General features: G+C 38.7%; 1 protein-coding gene across 6 annotated transcripts in view; it reads left to right on the forward strand.

The window, feature by feature from the left end:
• Window positions 1-17,633, forward strand: part of RASGEF1C (RasGEF domain family member 1C) — a 156,881-nt gene that overhangs the window by 46,951 nt on the left and 92,297 nt on the right. For 4 of the 6 annotated variants that reach the window (XM_074212218.1, XM_074212221.1, XM_074212222.1 and 1 more), the window contains exon 3: window positions 1,002-1,135. The exons of 1 other annotated variant lie outside the window; for it this stretch is intronic. In XM_074212218.1, the coding sequence (XP_074068319.1) occupies window positions 1,133-1,135 (3 nt within the window). In that variant the 5' untranslated portion in view covers window positions 1,002-1,132. Of the gene's footprint in view, window positions 1-1,001; window positions 1,136-16,696; window positions 16,769-16,870; window positions 17,607-17,633 lie in introns of all 6 variants that reach the window. One more of the 6 variants, XM_074212219.1, reaches the window with a different exon arrangement.

Here is a 17,633-nt window from a genome sequence, read left to right on the forward strand (position 1 = left end):
GTCTTGCTATCTCTCCTTTGGTCCCCACCACACTCTACTTAGTATCATACTTATTTGTATACCTCCTGCTCTCCCCAATTAGATTGTAAATGCTGTGAGGGCCATACACACTCTAGTTCGGAGTAGATATTTAACAAATATTTGTTGTATTGTACATAATGGAAAGCAGAGAATGATAAATTTTGTGAGATGGGCACAGAGTGCTCTAAGAATTCGAAGGAGAAACAGACAACTTCTAGTTGAGGAGAATAAAGGAAAGCTTCATGAAGAAAGTGTGATGGGCTTTAACTTAGTTTTCATCAGTAGTACAAGGATCAAAGACTATTCTGAAGGACCTGTGATGGAAAATATCATTCACATCCATATGGAGTATGAATGCAGACCAAAGCATACTATTTTTCATTTTTAAAATAAGTTTTATTTTATTTTTTCTCTCTCATGGATTTTCCCTCCTTTGATTCCAATTATTCTTTCACATCATCACTGACATTGTATATATTTAACATATTTATACATGTATAACCTATATATCACATTACTTGCTGTCAAGAGGAAGGGGGAGGAAAAGAGGGAGAAAAATATGCAACTCAAAATCTTCCAAAAAATGAATGTTGAAAACTATCTAGCACAGAGTTGGAAAAATAAACAAATTTATATTTAAAAAGAAAAAAAAGAAAGTATGTTAGGTTTTAAATTTCTTTTTCAATTAAGTATTTATTTTCTCTCCTTCTCTCCTTCCTACTCTCTCCCCAATAAAAGAAATGTGAAATCTTTCTAAGAAATATACATAGTTGATCAAAACAAAATCTCCTATTGTCTTTGTCAAAAAAAATTGTATGGCTCAGTCAAGTCCTGGAGTCAGGAGAACCTGAGTTCAAATTCGACCTCAGACATTTAATACTTCCTTAGTTGTGTGAACTTGAACAAGTCATTTAACCCCACTGCAAACATAAAAAAAAAATCACTAACAAAAAATTTGTGTCTCATTCTGCCCCCTTTAGGTTCATCACCTCTATGTTGAGCCGTGGAAGCATGAGGAGATGAGATTTAATCTCCCTTCTCCCCCTTTCTAACACACAAGATCTAACATGACTGGAAATCCTGACATGAACCCCCTTGGAAAAGGATAGTCATGGTAGGCTTATTTAATTTGTAGATGATTCATAGCCATTCCCAGCACTTGGAATTTATTCTCCCCTTCCTTCTGCTTCATTTTTCTTTCAGATGACACTCAGGTACAAGCTATAGGAAGCCTTTTCTGATTCTCTCCAAATACTAGTGTCTTCCCTCTTAAACTAACTGGCATTTAACTACTTTGCATAGATAACTATGAATACACTCATATGTACAAATACCTTATATATACACTGTATGGATTTTATGCATAATTCTTGTCTCCACCATTAGAATGAGAGCTTTGCTTATATTCCCAGAGTCTGGCACCTAGTAGGTCTATTAATTAATTGATTGGTTGATTAAAGGGATGGCTAACTCACTGGATGATGGAATCAGAATTCATAAAGTCAAATTTTATAGGGATAAATATAAAATCTTACAGGCAGCTAGGTGGCATACCAGATTGAATGTTGTACCTGATGTCAGGAAGGCTTATCTTGTTGAGTTCAGATCTGGCCTCAGACACTTACAAATTGTGTGACCCTTGGCAAGTCTCTTAACCCCATTTACCTCAGTTTTTTCATCTCTAAGATGAACTGGAGAAGAAAATGACAAACTACTTCTATATCTTTGCCAAGAAAAACTCTAAATGGGATCATAAACAGTTGGATGTTATTGAAAAACAGCTGAACAATAAAATCTTTCACTTAGATTTAAAAAGATCATTCTGAGTATAAAATAGAGTGAAATGACCAAGCAGCAGTTTGAGAAAAGATCTGGAAGTTTTAGTGGCCCACAAACTCAATGTAAGTCAGTATATTGATATTAGAGCTAAGAAAGCTAATGTGATTCTAGACCAAGTTTCTAGAAGTAGGGAGTGATAATATCAGCTATCTGGGCACTGCATTTCAAGAAAGACACTGATAAAAAAAACAAAGACCTCCAGAGGAAGGCAGCCAAGATGAAGGAGGGCTTTGAGTCCATTCCATTTAAGGATTGATTAAAAGATCTGGGGATGTTTAGTCAGGAGAAGAAAAGAGTTGGCAGAGGGGCATAATAGTTATATTTAAGTTTTTGAAAGGTTGTCATGTGGAAAAGAAATTAGTTTGCTCCTTTGGGCCCCAGAAGGAAAAAATTAAGTAGCAATTGGTATGAACTGTAAAGACACAAATTTGATATGAGGAAATATTCCTAATTATTAAACTCATCAGAAAGTATATTGTCTATTAAGCAAAGGCTATATAATATGGCCCCTCATTGGGTACGTTGGAGAGGGTATTCCTAATCAGGTATGAAACATGGGCTAAAGGAAACTTTAAAGATCATCTAGCCAATGTAACACTTCCACAAAACTAGATTTAGATGTAATTGGGAAATATATATATATATTTAACAGAATAAATAAAAATGTAATAGGACACAGTAATGGTAATGTGTTCCCATTTTCTAATTGGTTTGATAACTCTGCTCTCGTCTAACCCCTTATTTTACAGATAAGGAAACTGAAGCCTGGAAAAGTAAAGGCTTGTCCAAGGCCACATAGGTAAAAAAGGAGAGAGTCAAAATTCGAATTCAGTTCTGTTGTCTCTAAATTCAGCATTCTTTCCCTTGTACTACATTCATAAATTCACTACACTTATACTACCTTCTAGCTGAGTTGAACTTGGATTGTTCTGAATCTCCTCTGAGGTTCCTTCTAACTTTGAAATCTCTGATTCTGAATGAATTCTTTGGCATTGACTATCATGAATTCTAATGTGTGACAATGGGATTTCTGCCTAGAGAGGAGATAAAAGATTCCTCACTTTTCTACCCCTCCCCCCACACACCCTGGCCCTCAGAGAGTACCCTAGAAAAGGTGGTTTGGGCTATCTCATTCAGTCTGATAGAGAATTCCTGCTGCATCAGTGATCTGTGAATGAGAAGTCATGGTTGTGGCCTTCACCTAGAATCATACGAATCACTGGTTATTCACGAATCAATTTCATTGCTATGAAAAACTTTCAATATGGAAACTCTCCACCAATGCAAATAGGCATTTGTTTTGTAACTTATAGTCTCAGAGAAATACCTGGGGAAATGTGGTTAAGCGATTACCCATAATGATAGCAGTAAAGATGCTTACTTACGTAGTTCTCTAAGGTTTAAAACGTGTTATCTCAAAACCACCTTGTGAGGTGGGGAGTAAATATTGCTAATAAGGCCCCTTGTGCTTCTAATTTCCCTTTCTGACCCAATTCCATATGAGTCCCCTTCAACATTCTGCAGTCCAGTTATACTGGATCAGTAGCTATTTCTCTAACTTCCAAGCATTTGCCCAAGACATAGCTTGTTCCTGGAATACACACTCTCTCTCTCCATAACTTCCTCTCAGAATACTCCCTTTAAGGCTCAGCTTAGATATTTCCTTCTCTGTAAAGCTTTCCCTGACCACTCCCAATCCACATCTTTCTTCCCTCAAATTGCCTTATATTTACTTACTTGAGTATAAATTTGTAATAGCAAAAATTTAGAATAATACCTTAGAGAGTAATGACTTCAGCTCCTCTTCCTGCCTATATTTTACAGGTGAAGAAATTAAAGCCCTTTGGTTTAGTTACTTGCCTAATGTCATAACAGTTCATATAGCATCAGGGACAAGACTTGAACCCTTGTCCTTGGACTTCACTCTTCCCAGTTATACTGCTCCCCTGGTTGAATGGAGGAAAGGACAATTTTCATTTCTGTCTTAGTATGTTCTTCATCTAGCACAGTACTCTGCATATAGTAACATACTTTAAAAATGTTTGAAATAAATTGAATCTGGGAAGCTAGGTGATGTGGTGACCCTGGAGTCGGGAGGACCTGAGTTCAACTCCAGTCTCACACGTTTGATACTTGCTACTGTGTGATCTTGGGCAAGTTTCTTTACCTCTATTATCTCACCAAAAGAAAAAAAAATTAGAATACAGTTGGAAGTATTAGAGCTCAGATCCAGCCCTTTCCTACTACTTCATACACCTTGAAAGCACATGGTATCCTTCTTTCCTATTATGGTCTGCTGTGAGTATATTTCCCTGGAGAAACTTTCATTCTTTACCCAGATTATCCACTTGTCAGGTTGAGAGATGGAAGCTCAGTGGTTGCTGCTGATAGACAATGTGATCTGGCAAAGAAGCCTGGCCCAAGGCCCACAGCAGATTTCTCTAGTCTGTTTCCTCCAGTGCTTCAAGTAAATACGAGTCTCTCTTCATTCACTGACTGAGGTTACACAAGTCATTTCTATCAGTGCTGTTGAATCTTGTTTGAGAAAATTGAACTGAGCTCATGGTGAATAAAGCCTCTAAATGAGAACTCTCAGATAGTGCTTGGTGTGAGATTGGAAAGGGAGGAAGGAACCTGAAGCCAGAAATATTTTCCCTCCTCTTGCTTCTTTTCTCCTTTCCTCCTTCCTTCCTTCCTTCCTTCCTTCCTTCCTTCCTTCCTTCCTTCCTTCCTTCCTTCCTTCCTTCCTTCCTTCCTTCCTTCCTAAATTATAGTTCAGTTCCATGCACTTCAAAAAATGTTTAAAATTTATTTTGCTTTATTGTCTTTTTATTTTTCATATCATGTTCATTTCTGAATTTAGCTCCTACCTTTCCCTATTTAGTGAATCTTCCCTGTATAATAAAAAAAGAAAGAAAAAGAAGAGAGAGAGAGAGAGAGAGAGAGAGAGAGAGAGAGAGAGAAGATGAAGAGAAAGAGAAGAAAGGAAAGAAGGGAGGGAGGGAAATGGGGGAGGAGGAAGGAAAGAAAGAAACATTTGAGCAAAACTAATGAGTGCATTGATTACATCTGATGTCATATGCAACACCTTACCCCCCTATCTTTCCAAGGAAAGAATGAGAACTTCTTTACCTCCTGCACTATAATTATACAACAATCTGTTTTTTCCTTGTTCTTTTCATTGACATTATTGAAGATCATCATATATATTATTTTCTTGGTACTACTTACTTCACTTTGCATTATTTCATATGTCTTCCCATGCTTCATTGAATTCTTCATGTTTATCATTTTTTTATGATGCAATATTATTTCAATATATTTATGATCACAGTTTGCTTGAACCTTTTCCCCCAGGAGACCTACTTTATTTTCTGATCATCCTACCAGAAAACATGCTACAATGGATTCCTTTGTCCATATATTATATATTCTGATGTGGTGGCATCTACTGTGTTCTTTCCTGGACTGTACCATAATAAAAGGAATAGTGGATATGAAATCAGAAGACTTTGGTCCAAATCCTGGTGTGTCATTTACTGCTTATGTGACCTTTGGCAAATCTCTTAATGTGTTATCTGTTTCCTCAACTTTAAAATAAAGAGATTAGCCAAACACCAAAGTTTCTTAACTTGAGACCTGTAAATTTAAAAAAAAACTTACTATTTTTCAATATAGTTTATTTTCTTTATAATCCTATGAATTTTACTTAACCTCATTCTGAAAAGGGGTTCATAAGTTTTGGAAGGCTTCCAAAAGTGGTCTCTATGACACAAAAATGGTTATCTGTCTATTCTAACTCCAAAGTCTATGATCCTATGAACATCTGTTCTGTGACCTTGAAGTGTGACCTCCTCCCTCCTGAATTTGTTTTCTCATTAAAATGAGAGAATTGGATTAGAGCAGAAATTCTTCCCTTTTGAACTGATTTTGCAGTACAATTAAGCCTGTGAACCCCCATCTCCGAATTTTTAAATACATGAAATAAAATACATAGAATTGCAAAAGAAATCAATTATATTGAAATTGAGTTATCAAAATTTTTTTTAAAAGTTCACATGGGTGAGTGGCTAGGTGGTATAGTGGATAAAGCACCGGCCCTGGAGTCAGGAGTACCTGAGTCCAAATCCAGCCTCAGACACTTAATAATTACCTAGCTGTGTGGCCTTGGGCAAGCTACTTAACCCCATTGCCTTGCAAAAACCTAAAGAAAAAAAGTTTACTAGTCAAACTGATCCGATCATTCTGGAGAACCATTTGGAACAATGCCCAAAGGGCTATAAAACTGTGCCTATCCTTTGACCCAGAATTACCACTACTAGGTTAAAGAGATCAAAGAAAAAAAGAAAAAGGATATTTATATTCAAAAATATTTATAGAAGATTATTTTTGTTGGTTAAGAATTGGAATCTAAGGGGATGTCCAATTGGGGAGTGCCAAAACAAGTTAAGGTATATGAATGTATACTATTAGAATAATATTGGATTATAAGAAATGATGAAGGGAAAAATTTCAAGAAAATATAGGAAGACTTCTATGTTCTGATACAAAGTGAAGTGAGCAGATCCAAGGAGAACATTGTTCATAATAACAGCAATAACATAATGATAATTTCTGATAAATATGATGTTTCATGACAGTTCCATGATGAAAAATTCTGCTACTCCAGATAGAGAATTGCAGATCCAATCATATTTTTTCTCTTTTTAAAAATTTTTCTTGCTTTTTTTTTTGAGACTTGGCTAAAGTAGAAGTATGTTTTACATGTATAATGGGTATTGTATTTCTTGCTTTCTCAATGTGTGGGGGTGGGGTTGTTTGGAAACTAAGTGAACACATTTGAGACTTGTAAATTCAATTCCAGATCTAGTTCAGTTTCCTTTCTATTCAATTATGGGTCTACTCCTATCTCTGTCTTGTGAGAAAATTTTAATAGTTATGGAATTGTGAGAAAACTTTATTGAATTGCTTGAAGCTAGCCCTGTGTGATTGGAAGCAGGACCATCTTTACCTGTTGCTTGGAGACCCTTATCTAAGGACCTAGGTTATTCTGACCAGAAATTCAGTCAGATCTGAAGACTGATTTAAGGAATTTTCTCATAATTATAGGTATACAGGGTGTCCTGAAAATCTTAGTACAATAAGAGCACAGCTACTTATCTGAAAACTGACCCCATACTGATCATTCACTTGTTTCCACATTTCTTTGATTGAATATAGTCATTTGGGGGGGCACCCCTTTCTCTGATTTCAAGAAATTGCAGCTGTTCACTATCCCCCTCCCAACTTGGAAAGTTCCTAATCTTTTCTCCAATTAGAAATCAGATTGCCTAATACTATATCCTGGTTAATTGTTTTCTTTTAATTAATTTGTCTTGTTTGATTAATTTTTTAATACATAAAAATCTGATTTACTCTGTATTCAGGGTCTTTAGACTGACTGGAGAGTTCATTGACCCATTTATCATGCCTGTTTTGCTAATAAATCCTGTAGCTCTAATTGCTTCCTCAGTTATTATTAATTATCCACCATACTGGAGGGAGGGAGAGAATTTACAACTGTAAAGAAAGGAAAGAAAAGAAAACCACAAATTAACATTAAAAAAAATAAGTTTACTGACTGTTGGTTAAGAATCCTGAAGGTTGTTCCTTGGAACGTAAACCTTCTATGATCCTGTGAGCTTTAACCTATTCAGTATCACTGTTTTCTCCATATGGGGGAGTTCATTATTCCTTAGATTGTGAGACATCAATTCCCAGGATGGATCTGTTGAATCCTCTGTCATTCTCCAAGCTGGATGCCTGTCATAGGACCATCTTAAAGCTTTAAAGATGGAAATATGCTAGAAAGCTGTCTATTAGGAAGAGAAACACTTCTGAGCCTCCACTCTCTGCTTGTTCTCCCCCACCTCTTTCCAACTGCCCCTTCACCACTGAACAACTTTCATTCAGGGTCTACTTTAATTTCTCACTTTCCCACCAGCCTTCTGCTCTGTTCCTCTTGCCAGAATAAATGAAAACAGAAAAAAAAGAAATTGTAGTTTTAATCCTTATTAATTAGCTTTTTTCAGTCTAATTTGGATAAACTTCATCTTTCTAAGAATTCAGTGAATTAGAGCATAAATACATTAAATACCTAAAATGTCCCCAAAGGCTTAGTGCAGCTATAATAGAATATAAGCTTCTAGAGGGCAGGGGCTATTTTGTCTTTATATCCCCAGAATTTTAGCAGTTTAGTTAACTGTGCTCTTACTGTACTAAGATTTTTTGGGACACCCTGTGTACCTAAAAGAAGCTTATGGCCTATAAACACTAATCCAATCTTCTTAAATATCTAGTCTAAAGAGTATTGGAGTAGCATTGTTCAATGAGGAAGAGGCTGATCTGACTAGACCTGAGGGTTCATGTAAGGGTGCAATAGAGAGGAGTACTGGAGTCTCAGGTAAATTCAGTGTTGCTCTATCTGTTTAAAATCATCAAAGAGGAGTGACTAGGTCAATGGACTTGTAGTCAGGAAGAAATAATTTAAATTCCACCTTAGGTAAAACTGTGTAACCCTGTCAAAATCACTCAACCTTTCTGAAAATGAGGATGTTGGATTCTATGGCTTCTAAGACACCTTCCATCTCTAAATGTCTCATTCTATAATCCTAGGAAATTTTCAAATCTATTTCAGGGTTGCAATAAAAGGACTAGACCTGGAGTCAAGTAGATCTGAACTCAAATCTTGCCTCAGATATTTAACTAGTTACATGACCCTAGGCAAGTCACTGAACCTCAGGTTTCTGCAAAATGGGGTTAAAGCACCTCCTCCCAAGGATACTGTGAGGGTAAAAAGATATTTTTCACTTTGGCAACCTTAAAACACTATATAGGTGGTATCATTATCATCAATTTAACCTGAAGTCACTGGACTAGAGGCCCTTAGGGCAGACCTGGTGTTTACAAGTGACCTCCCTGGGTCCCTTCCCATTATCCATTCCAGCTGGAAACAATATCCATCTTCTAGAACCCCTTCTAATGATGGGTTGTGTGTCAGTATATGGAGCCCTGGATTCTAGGAGCCCCAGTTCTGCCACAGTTTCCCTGTGTGATTCACTGAAGTAAATTCCTCATCCTCAGAACTCTCAGATTCCTTTCAGTCAGAAGAAGGAAGCTGATTTCCAGGGTCTCTAAGTCTCTGGTTTTCTAGGGGGGGGGGGGTCCCTACTTTCTCGAAGCCCTCAGGCTTTCTGATAGATAGGCACTATTGCTTGCTCTGGGGTGGGGGGTTTAATGTGTATGGAGCCCTACCATTTGGTCTGTGAAGACACAGAATCTTGATGTGATGACACTTATGTCAGCCCTGAAGACATGTGCTATTTTTAAAATCCTCTATTTTTTTAAACTCTAAAATTACAAAAACAACAATGACCACATTCAGAACAAAATACAATGGAAAAGAAAGAAAGAAAAGAACAGGTATCAATCCTGCAAGGTTTCCCTCAAGTACCTATCCAATCCTTACTGGTCCAGAGTTAGGGTATTCAGCAAACTTAAGTAATGATCATGTGCAAATCCAACAAATACTTGAGCAAATTGAAAATCTTACTACATGGGGTCTTTCTGTGCCTCTCCTTTCTTCTTCATCTTTTCCCTCATAGTCCCTCCCCCTCTTAATTTGCAGCATCCAGCTACTCTGAAAACCCAAAGGAGTTGAGATATTTCTATGGTATACACATTGCCCAGAAGATAGAAACTGGGTTCAGAAAGTCAACCCAATTGAGAAACAGGGCTGGAGCACAGGAATGTGGGGAGAGGGTAGGACTAGCCTAGGACTCTTACTGCTGAAAAAAACACCATTCTGCATTCTGTACTGTTTAGCAAAGTCAGAGCTCAAGGACAGCTGCTCCTTATGCCTGGGCCGACCAGCTGCCACCTCTTCCTCTTCCTCCTCCTTCATTGTCCATATTTATCCTCCATCCTCCATTTTCCTGCTCCTTAATCATTCCTTTCCATTTTTTCCTCCTCCTCCCTCTTCTCTTTCTCCTCCATCCATCTTTTCTATCCTTGCTTATTCTCTTCCTCTTCCTCTGTCCTTTTTCTCCTTCCTTCAGAAGACCTTTGCATCAATTTTAGTCTTCCAGTGCAGCCCTCCCCATCCTCACCCTTCTCCCAACACAAAAATTCTGTAGATCCAGGAGTATTCCTTCCTTCAAGAGACTAGGAACCTAGATTTAATGTTGAACAAGACAATCCAAATTCAACCCCCCCCTTTTAAAGATAAGGAAACTGAAGCCCAGAGAAGTTCAATAATTTGCCCAGGGTCACACAGCAAGCATTAAGATGGAATTTAAATTCAAATCTTTCCAACTTCAAGTTCAATTGTCTATTTATTATCCCATGCTGCTTTTCAATAAGCTTAAACAAGGGACTCATTGAAGCTAGAAATTTCTGCAGGTCTCAGTTTTTAAAGAAGATTCAATAAGAATACTACTCCTAATTCAGGAAATGGAGGCTCAGAAAAGGCTCTTTTCTCGATTCCTCTTCAGGTGGAAAGAAAAATGGTAAAGTAGAAAGAGTGTTGGATTTAGGGGTCAGGTGATCTGGGTTCCAATACCAGTTCTGATGCATGAACCATGAGATCTGGGCAAGTCACACCCACTGAGCTTGTGTTTATTTACCTGCACAATGGAGATAATGAAACTTTCATTGAGGTAATTGAGATTTGCAAATCTTAACATGTTTTATGAACATGAAGTATTAAGTGACTTGTCCAAGGTCATACATTGAGTATCTGACAGAACTGACTGGGCATGGTAATCAAGTGACCTGCAGGGAGGCTAGGTGGTGTAGTGGATAAAGCACCGGCCTTGGAGTCAGGAGTACCTGGGTTCAAATCTGGTCTCAGACACTTAATAATTGCTTAGCTGTGTGGTCTTGGGCAAGCCACTTAACCCCATTTGCCTTGCAAAAAAAACAACTAAAAAAAAAATCAAGTGACCTGCTCCCAGATCCAACACCCTTTTCCCCAGCATAAAGTGGCCACCAATGTGCATAACAGGTTTACCAGAGCAAGAGACTTTGGGAAGGTCTACTGCCTCACAGGAAATCATGAAATACCCCCAAATTAAACCTAGACCTATCTTCCAAGAGAGTTTAAGGAAGAAAGTAGAGGCCCAGAAGTGCAGTATGTTTGTGCTAAAAGACAGGAGGTCATCAGATGCCGGGATGTTAGAATGGTGGGCCAGCATTCCAGAGGGATCATAAATTTTTACTGCCCTTACAATTCACAGAGGGTAGCTGGCAAGAGAACGACACCATAATGGTTAAAAAAGATGTTGGAGTTAGGAAGACAAATTTGAATCCTACCTCACATATGGGCTATGTGGCTTCAAGCAAGTTGATTAACTTTTCTGAATCTCAATTTCTATATCTGTATTTTTTAAATGGGTAAGAGATAGTTGAGAAGAGTAAATGAAATGATGCTAATTTTGAAGACTTTAAAGTGCCCTACAAACATGCTGCTATTGTTAAATTGTTATTTCAGTTGTATTTAATTCCTCATGGCCCCATAAAGAGTTTTCTTGGCAATGATACTGGAGCAATTTGTCATTTGCTTCTCCATCTCAATTGACAGGTGAGGAAACTGAGTCCAACAGGGTTAAGTGACTTGCCCAAAGTCACACAGCTAGTATGTGTCTGGGACTGGATTTGAACTCAAGAAGAGAAAGTAGCCTTTCTGACTTTGGGACTGTACTACCTAGCTATGCCATTATTTCCTGTTGCTTTTCCATTTGCAAAGCATCTCTCCATCTGTGCTCTCCTTTGAGCCTCACACAATACCCTGTGAAGAAGCTAGAATGGAGATTATTGTCTCCATCTTAAAGGGGTGTCGAAGTCATGGATCAATTCATTGGCAGAGGGCTAGACTGGAGTCTAGAAGACTGGAGTCAAGAAGAACTGAGTTCCAATTCTGCCTTAGACCCTTACTGACTTCTTAATCCTGGGCAAATCATAATCTCTCTGAGTTTCAGTTTCCTTATCTATAAAAAGAGGGGGTAGGACTCAATGATAGCTAAGTTCATTTCCAGCTCTAAATCTATATTCCTATTACTGGCAGCTCAGTCTGTTGACTCTCAGGGCTTGCTTCCCAGCCTCTCTTGGTCCCTCTAAAAATTGGCTATTTTAAAAGCCACTTTTCAATAAATAGCTTTCAAGATTTGCAGCCGTTTTTCTGCCAGCAGCTGCTGCTAGCAGAGTTTCTCACTCATCACCAACACCAGCACCACCTGTCTGTAGTTCATGGTGTGGGAAAGGCATCATCCAAGGCTGGGGTCTCCTGCCTCTGGGATCTTAGCCCAGTTTGGCACCATATCAAACAAGGGATGGTGATGGATATACACCCACTACTTCTAGTCCTCTGGGGAATCTCTGGGCTGTAGATCCCTTGGTGCGTGGAGCCAGATGTGCTATTTCTCTCTGGATCTATGCCCTACCAGGTGCATGGAGACTTGCACTCATCTCATGCTTATGATGGATCACCATGCCAAGGATGGCATATTAATGGGTATAAAACCCTGGCACATGATATAGGCTTTCAAACAGGCTGCCTTATCAAAAAAAGGCTCATTGTAAACTGAGCAGTTTTTGGCAATCTGGCCTGGTTGCATAGATGTGCTGCTGTTCTAACATTGAGGTTCCAGAGAGCTGCTTCATTCCAGAGCCCCACAACCCCCTCCTTTCCTCATCTACACCTCTGGAAAAGGAAAATAGGTCTGAGGTTCCCACAGAAGGTTTAAAATAATTGACCCAATTGGATCTTCAAGGTGGTCCTCAAAGGTGGGTCAGTAACTGGACAAATTTCACTTCCACAACTTCATATCCATCTCCTCCACTGCACAAAATAATGGACACTCACTCAAATTCAGGTCTTTATCACCCCCTGCCCTGCCCCCACAATCTGGATTTTGTTATGTTCAGGCTGTCAATGGTATCTACCTTCTTTTTTAGAGAGGTAAAGAACCACAGATGAGAATATGGCATATACAGCTAGAAATACACACTGTGTCAATTTTATCCAATAATTTTTCTGTGTTATGGGACAGGAAAGTACATATTTGTAAAGAAGGTGGCAAGGAGGTATATCTGAAAAATACTGAGATATAAAAACCAAAAGTTTTCCAAAAAATCTTTTTAAAGGTATCCTTCCATTTAATGTGATATTATATCTAGACTATAAATTTTGTATGGACCGATTTATGTATCTATTGTCTCGTGTGTGTGTGTGTGTGTGTGTGTGTGTGTGTGTGTGTGTATCTTTTCACCTTTGGAAGGAATGACAATCTCAGTTTTGGTCATTTACAAGGCTTTGAATTTCTGTGTTTAGGATAGACATAGCTAATCCTTAGTCTCATCAGGACTTTTGGTGTCTCACTTCTAGCAGTTTCCCCCTAAATCTTTATTCCTTTCCTTCAATTCTTCTCCTTATTTGTGGGCTAGACCAATCCTACATTTTTTTAATAAAAGAAAGATTTTATTTATTTTGAATGTTACAATTTTTCCCCTAATCTTGCTTCCTTTCCCCCACCCCCACAGAAAGCAGTCTGTTAGTTTTTACATTGTTTCCATGGTATACATTGATCTAAGTTGAATGTGATGAGAGAGAAATCATATCCTTAAGGAAGAAAAATAAAATATGAGATAGCAAAAATACATAATAAGATAACTTTTTTTAAAATTAAAGGTAATAGTCTTTGGTCTTTGTTCAAAGTCCACAATTCTTTCTGTGGATACAGATGGTATTCTCCATCACAGATACCCCAAAATTGTGCCTGCCAATCCTACATTCTTAATGCTGTCTGTCCACTGAAGCCTGTATCTTTAGAACAAAGAGACTTGTGTTTAAAATTGACAGCTTGGAGTCCTGCTATGCACCCATACATCCTTCTCTGATCACAGGTCTCAGGCTTTCCATCCTGGATGTTCTCAGTACCATCCATTGAACTCCCAAGATGAGGCCTATTTGGTCTCATCCAGAGGTTACTCCTCACAAAGCTTGAAGAAATGCTAATAACTGCTGGCTACCATCTTGGGTCTCTGCTGTTTATCACCCCCTTAGAGGAAGGAGTCCTCCATAAGAATGTAAACCTCTTAAGGCCAGAGACTGTTTTTGATTTTTCTTTGTATCCCCAGCACAGAGTAAGAGCTTAATAATTGCTTGTGTATTGATTGAGACATTCAAATAGTGCTGTCCAGCAGAGAATTGAAAATGTGGGACTGGAGCTCAGGAAAATGATTGGAGCCAGAAATGGAGATCTCTGAGGTGATAAATAAAGCCTTGGTCTTTTCTTAACTGAGGTAGGTTTATTATTGTGAGGGCAACAATTGGTTGTTGTTGTATCCCTTTGTTTTTTGAAGGGAAAACAAAATTTCTCCAGCTCTAATCAACAACTGTGCTCTTTAAATTTTCTGCTTTTCATTCCTTCCTCTTCAGTTGTATGTTCTCTTGGCTTGCTTCTGAGCATGTTAGAGGTGAGGTGCCTGGCCTCCCCAAAACTCGGTTCTTGAAGTAGGATTCTTGTTTGCCTTTGCAGTTTGTACATGGGTCTGAAGGAGAGCAGGAGCCCCCACACCCACCCCTTCTTGGCAACTTCTTGGCACACTTTCATGTCCACAGGCATTATTGGCATGCTGCTGAACTCCTTGGCTTTCAGGGCAGGGCATCCTGCAGGGCAGCTCACAGAGAAGACAAGACCCTGGCTTCCTTGGGAGAATTTTAAAAGTGCCATAGGTTGGCTACTCATGGGGGAGATGAGATGCTGCTTTCATGTCCTCTTCAGACTAGAAAATAGCAACAGGCAACCACCTGGTCTGTATTAAAACTGACTTTGCTCAGGACTAGCCATCCTTTAGATTATTGGAGACATTTATTTATAAGAAGGAATAAAAAACCTCTCCTTAATTATGGGGAAAAAAACAAACTGCTGAGGGATGCGGGTGGAATTTTTGATAATGGTATCTAATTAAGAGTTACAACAACAGTGTAACTCTTAACAAGTGCCAATGCTGGCATCCAGTCCAGATTGTGCAGATGCACTCACCAATGGGGTTCCCATTGCGAGTAATTGCTGTATTCAGGGGCGGCTCGGATGCTGCCTGAGAAATAAAGGACCAACACCCCTTCCTGCTTGTTCCTTCTAGTCCTCGGCCTTGCATCTTGTTACCATGGAGATAATCCTCCCAAAGATGACAACCAAGCAGTGAATGGGGAAGGAATCTGAATGTGCCCTGGTGTAAAATGACCAAATGTGATTCTTTAAGGATGTGAAGGATTTCCAGTCATCATTTGTGGGAACCATCTCTACCATTTTCTTTTGCTCAATCATTTGTCCATTTGTTCAGTAGATGTGAAGGCACCCTACCTGTGCAGGACCCTATCTTGAGTGCTCTGGGAGTTATAGATGCAGGAGACAATGGCTTTGTCATCTAGAATCTCAGAGTCTAAAGGGAGGGGTATGCAAGTATGCAAATGTGTGTTGGTGTGTGTGTGTGTGTGTGTGTGTGTGTGTGTGAGAGAGAGAGAGAGAGAGAGAGAGAGAGAGAGAGAGAGAGAGAGAGAATGTGTGTTTGGATGTGTTGGAGAGTTAAGACAGGAACATAAATACAAGTCAAGATGTGAGAAGAATGATGCAGAGTGCTCTCTAGGGACTTCAGAGGAAGAGGAGATCTGATCTAGGGGAGAGGTGGGTAAAGGAAAATGAGAATCCAGTGAAGCTCCTATTCTGTGACAGACACTATGCTAGGCACTGGGGGATACAGAAACAAAACAAATGCATTCTCCATCTTCAGGATCCTGGTGATATTAGCCATTGGTATAGGGGAGGGAAGGAGGGGAGCAAACTGGATCTTGTAAACCCTGGGGAGGGACCACAGTGGCTGTGGCTAGCTTAGAGAGATCATCTAGGTATTGCTTCCAGTGGACTGATCAATGCTGATTGATCTTCTGAGAAGGAGCACCATGGGGAATGTGATTCATTGTAGAGCAGATATTTATTAGTGGTAGAGGCTATTAGAGTTTGGGAAAGAAAGAAAGAAAGAAAGAAAGAAAGAAAGAAAGAAAGAAAGAAAGAAAGAAAGAAAGAAAGAAAGAAAGAAAGAAAGAAAGAAAGAAAGAAAGAAAGAAAGAAAGAAAGAAAGAAAGAAAGAAAAAAGAAAGAAGGAAGGAAGGAAGGAAGGAAGGAAGGAAGGAAGGAAGGAAGGAAGGAAGGAAAGAAAGAAGGAAGAAAAAGAAAGGAAGGAAAGAGAGAAAATGGGGGAAGGAAGGGAGGGAGGAAAGGAAGGAAGGAAAAAGGAGAGAGAGAGAGAGAGAGAGAGAGAGAGAGAGAGAGAGAGAGAGAGAGAGAGAGAGTTCCTTAGGCATAGACCTTGATGCTAATGGAGTCTGGTAAATCAAATGGAGAGCTGAATCACAGGCTATTATATATGAATGGTGACAAATTTTCATTGACTAGTGCATGGAAGGGAGTGAGGAGTGAAGGTTAGCAAGATAGCTTGTAAGATAGTAGAATGTGGATGTCCTTGAATGCTGAGCAGAAGAATTTGAACTGTTAAACTTTGTGAGTGGGCAGGATAGGAAGGTGGGAAGGGATGAGTTTTGAGCAATGGGGAAGGGGGATATGCCTAGAGTAGAGTAAGTTGAGTTCAGTAAACTTGGTTGGACTAGTTGAAGAAGACAGGTATAAAATTCTCCATATAAGGAGTTTGTGTAAGGGTAGAGAAACATTCTCAACAGTTTCTTTCTTGGGGTAATGTTTAAAAATCATCAGGTAATATATAAAATTGCTTACTGTTTTAGGGAGGAAAGAAGACAAGGAGGGAGAGAGAAAAATCTTTATTTAAAAATGCATGTTAAAAAGTGCTTCTACACGTAAGTGGAAAAAATAAAATGCTATTTAAAAATTTTTAAATCATCAAATGAGTTCCCAGAAGCACAGTCATTCTGCTTATTTTCTTATAATTTCCTTTGCAGTTACCATTTGGAATATGGACCTGTGGTTTGTCCTAGATCTGTGATTGCAAGAGTAGATTCAAAGCTGAAACCATGTGAAACAATAAAAGATATCAATTCCCTACTGAGAAGATAAGTTTCTCAAACCACCTGATCTTCTTCACTTACAATATGCTTTTAGGGGCTGCTAGGTGGCACAGTGGATAGAGCACTGTCCCTGGAGTCAGGAGTACCTGAGTTCAAATCTGGCCTTGGACACTTAATAATTACCTATCTGTGTGGCCTTGGGCAAGCCACTTAACCCCATTTGCCTTGCAAAAACCTAAAAATAATAATAAAATATACTTTTAGTTAATACTGCCCTGTGGGAGACAACATGGTATAATGTATTGAGTAGATAGACTTGGAATGATAAAAATGTGAGTTTGAATCTTTGCTCAGGTGCTTATGAGTTGTGTGATTTTTGTTTAGTCATTTAATTCCTTTCAACCTCAGTTTCTTCATGTGTAAAATGGGAATAATAATAATAACACTTACCTCAGAGTTGCTTGAAGATAAAATGAGATCATATGTGTGATATGCTTTTGCAAATCTTAAAGAGGCTCCTTATTTTTTTCAATCATGTCCAACCCTTCATTACTCCATTTGATGTTTCTTGGCCAAGTTACTGGAGTGGTTTGCCATTTCCTTCTCCTTTTTACAGATGAGGGAACTGAGGCAAACATGATTAAGTGACTTGCCCAGGGTCACACAGCTGGTAAGTGTCAAAGACCAGATTTGAACT

This window comes from Macrotis lagotis, chromosome 1, assembly GCF_037893015.1.
Source record: "Macrotis lagotis isolate mMagLag1 chromosome 1, bilby.v1.9.chrom.fasta, whole genome shotgun sequence".
NCBI lineage: Eukaryota > Metazoa > Chordata > Mammalia > Peramelemorphia > Peramelidae > Macrotis > Macrotis lagotis.